This window comes from Pteropus vampyrus, unplaced genomic scaffold, assembly GCF_000151845.1.
Source record: "Pteropus vampyrus isolate Shadow unplaced genomic scaffold, Pvam_2.0 Scaffold468, whole genome shotgun sequence".
NCBI lineage: Eukaryota > Metazoa > Chordata > Mammalia > Chiroptera > Pteropodidae > Pteropus > Pteropus vampyrus.
This window is the reverse complement of record NW_011889249.1, coordinates 66,558-75,014: the sequence shown is the minus strand read 5'-3', so window position 1 is coordinate 75,014 and position 8,457 is coordinate 66,558. Positions and strand designations below refer to the sequence as shown.

At 57.6% G+C, this 8,457-nt stretch overlaps 1 protein-coding gene and 1 long non-coding RNA gene across 3 annotated transcripts in view; both read left to right on the top strand.

Moving 5' to 3' along the window:
- The window catches only part of LOC111732540, a 14,632-nt gene that overhangs the window by 933 nt on the left and 5,242 nt on the right, over positions 1–8,457 (top strand). Inside the window, exon 2 of the long non-coding RNA XR_002777598.1 lies at positions 1,294–1,296. This is a non-coding gene — a long non-coding RNA (uncharacterized LOC111732540). The remainder of the gene's footprint in view (positions 1–1,293; positions 1,297–8,457) is intronic.
- Positions 4,725–8,451, top strand: LOC111728757 (transmembrane protein 18-like). Of its 2 annotated transcripts, none has more exons than XM_023524478.1 (3): positions 4,725–6,347; positions 7,423–7,599; positions 7,916–8,451. In XM_023524478.1, the coding sequence occupies exons 1-3, from the start codon at positions 6,188–6,190 to the stop codon at positions 7,966–7,968; spliced, it is 390 nt and encodes a 129-aa protein (XP_023380246.1). In that variant the 5' UTR covers positions 4,725–6,187; the 3' UTR covers positions 7,969–8,451. The 2 variants fall into 2 exon arrangements, with proteins under 2 accessions (XP_023380246.1, XP_023380247.1); XM_023524479.1 differs by having other exon boundaries at positions 6,192–6,347; positions 7,479–7,599.

The window sequence follows — 8,457 nt, the reverse complement described above, 5'->3', positions numbered from 1 at the left end:
CGCCGGCGGAGAGCAGCCAGCCTGCTGACACGCGGCCGTGGGCGTCCAGCCCTGGGGACAGTGAGGTGGTGGATCTGTTGTTTAAGCCGCCGTCCACGGGGTCTTGCTGTGGCAGCAGAGCCAACTCACAGAGCAGGCTGTCACCACAGAATCACGTGACAACCTTTCCCAAAGGACAAAACACTCTGTGTGAAGAAAACTGACAAACTTGTCCAAGCCCAACCCACAGGAGATGTCAGGACGGAGGGCCCGTGTGCGTCAGACCGTGACCCCACACTGGGGGCAGGTCAGCCGCAGGGACCCTGCCCACGCCCCGCCAGCAGCCTCTGCTTAGGCCTCGGCCTCAGAGACTTACCTGCTTATCAGAAGCTCAGAATGGTCACCCGCCGATTGTTGCTGATGGTCAGCGGGCTTCGGACGCCCACGCCCACAGCACCATTCCCCCCCCCCCCAGGGGCTTTGTCTCTCTCTGTGGCACCAGGACAACAGCCGACACCCTAAGTGACCAGGATGAGATGCCCCGGACGCCTCGGGCCCACTCATTCGGTGAGAATGAGCCGATCATCACTTGAAGTGGAGGTGGGAATTCACTGTCATTTCGCCCCTGTATTTATAATTATATTTTATGTATCTAGAGTGTCTTGAAAATAAGTGAGATGAACCAGTGACCATCTCCGAGCGTGGGAAAGCCCATGAGCCTTCTCTTCCTGTTCTGGACCAGTAGAGGGACTCGTGGGGCTGATGTGAAGGCAGCCAGCGCCCCGAGGTGGCAAGAGCAGGGGCTGTGACCCTGCCAGTTCCCTAGGGGGTTGCCATGGTAACAAGAGGCCAGCCGTAGTGTGTTAAACACCGGGGACCATTGGGCAGAGTGGGTGCTAGAGCGACAGCCACCAGCCTGCGATGGACTTCTCACAGTCAGCTTCTGAGAACAGCTGTCACCGTGACTATCGTGCTGCTGTGTCTGAGTAGTCAAACTGCCTGGAATATTCTTAAAAGTTTTTGTAGTTGAAAAACAATATGCATAAAAACATAATTATACAGCGGAATGCAAATGAACAGTTGGAAACAAAGTTGCAATGAGGTATTAGTCCACTTACACAAAGCTGGATCGTTGCTGCGAACACCCACGAAACTTAGAAAATAAACCGTCACGAGGGTTCGGCGGATCCCAAGTGGTCGTGGCTGCAGAAGCCACCGCTTTGTGCTGCCGAGGCCGGCGGAAACGCGTCAGCCTGAAGGAGGAAGCGGCGCCCTGAGGCCGTGGCTGCGAAGGTGGCCGCAGTGAAGGCAGAGAAGGTGGCGGACAGGCGCTGAGGCAGGGCGCGCAGGCAGCTCACCCGCCATTCCCGTGCCCCCAGATGGCGTCTTTCCATCCCACCCAGTGTCCAGAACCGCAGTTTCCCGTTCCCGTGGCCCAGGCAGCACCTCCTGAGCGGGCACCTCGGTTACAGGGCAGTGTCTCTTGTCATTCCTCTTGTGGTCAATGGTCCCCAAAGAGATGTGTCCAAGTCCTAATGCCCACACCTGCGAATGTGGCCCTGTGGACGCAGGGTCTTTGCCAGTGTCATCGAGGCAGGGGGAGGCTAGACTGGAGTCGGGGGACTTTAATCCAGTGACCATCGCCCTGATGGCAGACAAGACAGAGACGGGGAGGGCGCTGGGGATGGAGGCAGACACCACGCGATGCTGCTGCAAACGGGGACAGCCAAGGCCTCCGCCCCGCACCGAGGACCCTGCCCGACGCAGGACGGGGCACTTTCCCGCGTGGCAGGGCCACCAAGCCCTGCGCCGAGAGGACAGGGCCCTTCGGGAGAGATGAAGAAAGAATTCAACACACGCGCCAACACCAGAGTCCTAAGGAAAGTTTATTAGAGAAGGGGCCACACTCCGCAGAGCGCAGTCTCCTCCCGGCAGAGTGTGAGGGACCAAGAGAGACGGAGAAGGAGCGAGTGGGGGCCAGTGAGAGGGACTCAGAGTGTCGGAGACAGTAGAGGCGAAGACGGGCACTGAGCGGGCCCCTGAGTGTTCAGGGAATTCGTTTTACATGTCCCTCTTTCGTTCCCGTTTCCTTTGTCATGGACACGGAGTGAGGAAGGGGAAGAGTTTGTCGCCTGAATAGGAAGGGAGATGTGTTGAGTGGAAGGCCTGCTGGCGGTCCCCAGCCTTGAATCCTTGGGTTCCCGGGGTTTTAGCCATAGGGAATGACTCCTGGTCCCAGTTTCCCCTTCCAGGTGTGGGGCGTGGGCTGTCATCGATCCAGCAGAAATCTTCCTCTGTTCCGCGGTGTCCTCCCGGCCTGGCGCGGGCTGGTCAGCACATGGCAGTCCTGACTGAAGCTTTACTAACATTTTACTTCTCTGCGCGCTCCCCGCCCCCACCCCACACACACATTATTCCCGAGCCACCAGCGGGAGGCGGCCCTGCCCACACCTGGGATTGGACCTCTGGCCTCCGGAGCTGGGAGCACACATTGTCAGCACGTCCAGGCTGCCCAGCCCGTTCCGCCGGCAGACTCGGGGGCACACTCCGTCAGGCTGCACGTCCGGGGGGAGGGGCACCCACCTCCTGGCCCACGCGGCCGGCGGCCGACACCCACTGATCATTTCACCCAAATTCTAAGACGAGGAAAACCACCCCAGAAACCTAAGCTCTTTCAACCCTTGGATAAAGGCGGCGTTAGCTATAAGTTACACGTCAATTAGTTAATTAATGGAATGAAGAAAATCTCTGTCCCTGTCCATGTGACCAAGATAAACTGATGAGAGAAAGAGGCACTAAGCAAATGTCTTTTTCGGTGCTGACAAGGTCCCCGAGAAGGCGCAGTCCACCTAGGAGGGCGGGTGGGGCATTTCAGTGACTTGATGGCATTAACACTGAAATAAATAACACGCAAACTGAAGTCACAGCTACAGGCTGGACTTAATGCTTCTACCATAATGACCAGAATAGAGCCAACTCCTCTGAGTTCAAGAAGCATCCCAGCCCCCCCAGACTTATCCCATATTTCCTCCCCCAATAATGACTTAAAGTACACATTCTATTTTAATAACGAATCTGGCCACTTTTAAGCCTCAAACACAAACCAGCTCGTTAACTGAGAACACAGATTCCTCAGCGGCAGGCCTGCTGTGCCGAGCGGGGGTCTGGAGGAATCTTGTTAGCATCAGACGCCCTTCAGAACTCAGAACTCGGAGGAGTGAAAGCTGGCAGGGGGAGAGTGCCTCGGGGCGCTTACAGAGTCACACGCTGCTATTAAAAGGCAGCTTTAAAAAACTATGCTGTAACATTACATATTATTCCTAGGGAAAATTCTTCCTTGGAGTTTCATATTGCTTCCAAAATGCCTGATGAACTGTGCCATGACAGTTTTTGTGATGGCTGTGATTAAAGTCATTTTGTAGAAATGATTAAGCACCCTAATAACAGACAGCTCTTACTTGCATGCAAATGCATGCCTCTCCTTAAGTGTCTACACAAACAGTCCACGTTCACATGCACATGTATTGGGACAGTGTCCTTGGGAAGAGCGCAGGATAACAGCAGTCTCCACGTCCACAGTGAGAGGTTTCAGGTGTTTTTATTAAGGACAGTTAAGGACTAGGAGGTGGAATTATCCTGCTTTGCCAAAACCACGCTGAATGTACCTGAGAAACACAGGAGCGAAATACAGCTAACGTCAACATCGCCACTCACTCGACTCAGAAACAAAGATCACTGTTTAAAGACGCGCCCCCTTACCCCAACTTCACAGTGGCAGCTCGCCTAGCGGTCAGCGTGCGTCATACCTACGCTGTCACCACGATGGCACGCTTCCAACTCCATGAGCCCGGCAGTCCGCTCCACATGCCTTCCCAAGCCTTTCCCCTTCGCGAGCTGAGGACTGCGCCTCAGCAGTGTCCATCAGTGGCGCTGCCTCCAGTCTGTCTGTTTTCTAATTTGTTTCCTATCGTACCGCGGAGCCGAGTTCACGCAGGGTTCACGCAGGACCCAGCCCACTTTGGTTCTGTTTGTGGGCGGACTGCACAGCTCCATGTTTTTATTTCTAATGCTTAACTAGGAGTCATAGTAGGTGTTTGAGGAAGAACTTACCGACGACCTGTGTGTGTTTGTTAACTGAGTAATATGACTACAATTTGTCAGTGGGATCATAGGTTTTCTGAACACTTGACAGTCTCACAAGAGTGACTACCAAATGTGGTGAGGGGGTAAAATAAATAGATAAGGCATGACTAATGTCCTGGAGAGGCTCAGATCAGATAAAGTCAGCAACAAAATCAGCCAACTGGCAGGACACAGTGCGTCCCGGGGCCCACACAGTTGTGAACTCCGCCACCGAGGCGGGGAGGCATAGACTATCGAAAAAAGAAAGCGAAGGTAAGATATTAAATTTGTTGGATTTTACCTGTAAAGCTTTCATTATTCATAATTGTAAATTTTTCACAAACACATTTTAAAATGACAATTTCCTAAAGGCAATCAAATAAATGAGAAATAACATTCTATGATGTTCAGAAAAACATTACTTCTCCATCTAAAATTAAATACTGTTGACTAACATCTCTCAATTCAACAGCTATGAATATATGCAAGTTAATTTTGTTGCAAACAACTTGGAAAAAAGGCGCAAGCTCTCGCCAGCGCAGGAGCTGGTACGAGGCCTCGTGCTGCCACCTGCTGGAGCCTCATCTGCAATGCGCTCGGCCCTGAGTCCAGAGACTCCAGCGACCAGGCTTCACCCCAGGATGAGCGCCTCTGGGCGGGACAGGGGAACAGAACGAAGGCCTCCGCAGGAGGCACACAGTGTCACCTCCTAGGGGGATGTAGCATCAGAACAAGCGTGTCAGCTTTGAGTTAAACGTTTTTATAGATTCCACGCACAGAATCATTTTGCATGTTTCTGGATCTTTTGACCTAGGTTTAGGGAACACTGTGCATGCCTGACTTTGGGCAAAGGTGAAAATCTGTGACAGGAAGCTAAGTGAACACTGAAATAAAAGGGACAGCAGCACAACAGAAAGAGGGCAGAGAAGGCCCTCAGGGAAGAATCTCGAGCAGCAGCCGGAACCCTAACGAACACCACAGCCCGGAGGAGGCACAAATGGAAGGAAACGCAGTGGCTCTCACGCTTGGCGCCCGGGGCTCTGGAGAAGTGGACCCGAGCTGTTCTCCAGGATCCCTTGGGAGAAGAGGTACGCCTGCCTTCCGTTTTCATTAAAGTTTTGAGAAAAGGTATAACGACGTCAGACCAAGGAAAGGCTCATTTCTGAATGTTGAGGAGGAAAGAGGAGGAAACAGAGAACAGTTGGAAGCAAGAGGGGAGGGGCAAGGGGGGTTCCCACCTGCTGGGAGGGGTGACAGGCAGGGCTGCTTCTACTGGAAGCGCAGACTCTTTGATTTCTATGAAAACAAATAAAATCCGCATTGCTGTCAAAGGCTCTGTGGTAACCTGCACTGTAGCTTCACATCGGGATCAAAACCGTGCAGCCCAGAGGCCCCGGAGTCGAACCAGGAACCCGGAGGTTGGCATAGGACAGAAAGTCCCAAGAGCCTAGGAGCTGTCACCAGGGTCTCCAGGTTCAGCGTGGAGGAAGGGATCGTACACCGCGGACTCGGGGGAGTTGGCAGGAAAGTGCAGACAGGCCTGTTCACAGGTGCTGTGAGGACACGCAGGCCCCGCCCTGAGTGGCTGCCACGCTCGGGACAAGCCCCGGGACAGCAGCTGCACAACCTCTCGGGGGAATCACACGGACTCGGGAGGAGCCACCGCTGGGGGCCGGCCGGGGACGTGGCACCGTGACCGTAAAGGCTCTGCTGAGGGAGGCGTGAGGCGTCCTTCCTGGCCCGTCCCCGAGGGGAGGGCGCAGCGGGCTGTCGGCCGTCGCCTTGACTTCCCGGCAGAGGGCCGGGGACACGGAACACCGGGCAAAAGGGCCTTAGGCGAACGGCCCCCGGCCTCGCGGGGCCAGCTGCACAGCTGGGCACTGTGACGGCTCCACGCACTTCACAGCGCCCTCCCGCTCCTGCCCAGCGGTCGGAAGGGAACTCGTGACAGACCGCGACGCACGTCGAGCGTCATTATATTTAACACCCCTGAATACCGCGAGACGTGGACCCGGGACTGGGCTTGGAGATATCGCGAGTTAACTGGGCACACCCTCCTTCTTCCGACCAACAGGTCTCGCGATAAATGCAGATCTCGCGAGAGACGACGCCGGAAGCCCTCCGTGCGGTAGCCGCGCGGGGCGTGGCCGGCCAGACGGCGGTGGTGAGAGTGGGATTTTCCAGGGACGATGCCGTCCGCCTTCTCAGTCAGCTCGTTCCCCGTCAGCATTCCCTCCGTGATCACGGTAACCTGATGGCCCGCTCGGTCGCTGGCGGTTGGGGCTGCCCGTGCTTCCCAGCAGCCGCCACGGACGCCGACAGCCCGCGGACGGCTTTAGGGGTGGCCCCTGGGTGTGGTGGGGGCCCTGGTTGGTGTGGGCGGGGCTTCCGCGGGCGGGACCTGGGCCGTGGGGGCGGGACTTCCGTAGGCGGGGCCTGGGCCGTGGGGGCGGAGCTTAAGGCTGTGCCGGATGACAGGCAGGGCGGGGTAGCAGTGCGGTGGGGAGGGTCGAGAGGGCGCAGACCGGGTGTGGCCGGAGTGACAAGGTGCTGCGGCTCCCCCAGCGTGCTGGTCCCCGTGTATTGTGGCCTCCTGCTTCTGCCCGCGCTCTGCCCTGCCCGCCCTCTCCTTGTTCCTCGCTCTAGCCCCTCGGATGCGCGTTGATGGACATAGCTCATGGCCAGCTTACCGTGCCCAAGCTGTAGGGTGACCGCTGTGCGCGGTCCTGCGGTGCCCCGGCGTGCAGGTGGACAGCACACACTTAGGCCTGAGGGCTCCTCAGGGTGTGGATCTGAGCATGGGCAGGAATCAGTTTGGGGGAGCATCTGAGTTTAGGGGTGCCGATATGTCCACCCATAAAGTTGAGGAGACCTGAGATCGCAGCTCTAGTTGGAGGGCTGGGTGTAAGGCAGAAAGTCACATCTCGCAAATTGGGATGGCTCGGATTTCCCAGGCGTTAAGCACTGGTCTTCTGGGAGAAACCAAGTGCATCTCCAGAACGAGCCCCTGCACTTCCCCCTCACCAGGGGACACCATCCTTAGGTTCTGCTCAGCCCAAAGACTGATTCTGCTCCACAAGCAGAAGCGCCAGTCCGTGAGGCCGAGTGCTGTGTGCCCGGCACCACGCCAGTGATTGCCCTTCAGTCCCTGGGCATCGGTTGCCATGGGCCGCTCAGGTTCTCTCCTCCCTCCCCCCCCTGCTGCTGCCCTCACCCCGTCCCCCGTCCCCCGTGTCTTGGTCCTCCCTGAATGCCTGCTCAGCAGCAGGAAGTTCCGAGAGTGAAGGAAGGCCCACTGACTCCCCCTGACCCTGGAGACAGGAAGCCTGGCCCTGCAGGAGCTGTCGCTGCTGAATGTCTCACGATGTGTCCCACAGCAGACAGATTGGACGGAGCCGTGGCTCCTGGGGCTGGTCGCCTTCCACGTGCTCTGCCTGCTGCTCACCTGTTTCTCGTCGCAGAGGTGTGAGCTGCAGGTCGGGCATTTCCTGTGCCTGGGTGAGTAGAGCAAGCGAGACTTGTGTGTGACACGCGTCGTGCGTGTTCTCCGCACATAAACGTGCCCTTCAGACCTGCCCCTTCCACCGTGTGTCACACATTGGCTGCAGGGCACTCCCAGCTCTCGCTCTCCTGCGGACAGTGGATCTGAAAGGAGTGCGTGGCGCCGACTGCCTGGGGAGGGGGCTCAGTGCCGGGTAGGAGGAGAGGAGACCACACTCAGATTCCGGGGGGCGCTGAGACTCTTGGCCAGGCGGTTTTCTCGAGGGGCCTCGGCGCTGCGCGTGTGCGCAGAGTGACGCGTTTCGCGGGTCAGATTTCAGCACAGGAGCTACAGGAACGTGGAGAAGGAACAGGGGCGTGGAGTGATGAGAAAGGTCACAGGGAGCGGAGTCCCCGCACGGGGTCAGGCGAGGCGAGGAGCAGTCCTGTGGCAGGGTGAGACGGGACGAAGGCACCCCGTGAGGCTCCTGCTGCGGCTGGCACGTCAGGGTGGCCATCCGCCCCGTCTCTGCCGCCACACCGCTGTGGCCGCTCGGTAGCCGGTTCGCCAGGGCAGCCGCTGTCGTGGGATCTGGAGGTGGACGGCGCGTAGCTGCGAGGGCCGCTCTCCCCCTTGGCACCCGCCGCGCGGTCCCGTGGGAGATGCGGGCGGAGCGGGCGCGCACTAGGTTTCCGGGCGGAAGGACCCCGGCCGCTGTGCGCACCGAGCCGCGGCGCCGCCTCAGCCCGTGGGGACGGTCGCGTGCTGACCTCGCTGTCCCTCTGTCAGTGGGAGTGCCCTGTGGCCTCACGTGTAACTCTGCCTCGTGTCATATCTAAAACAAACCCCAGTGCTTGTCACACTCTTGCTGTCCT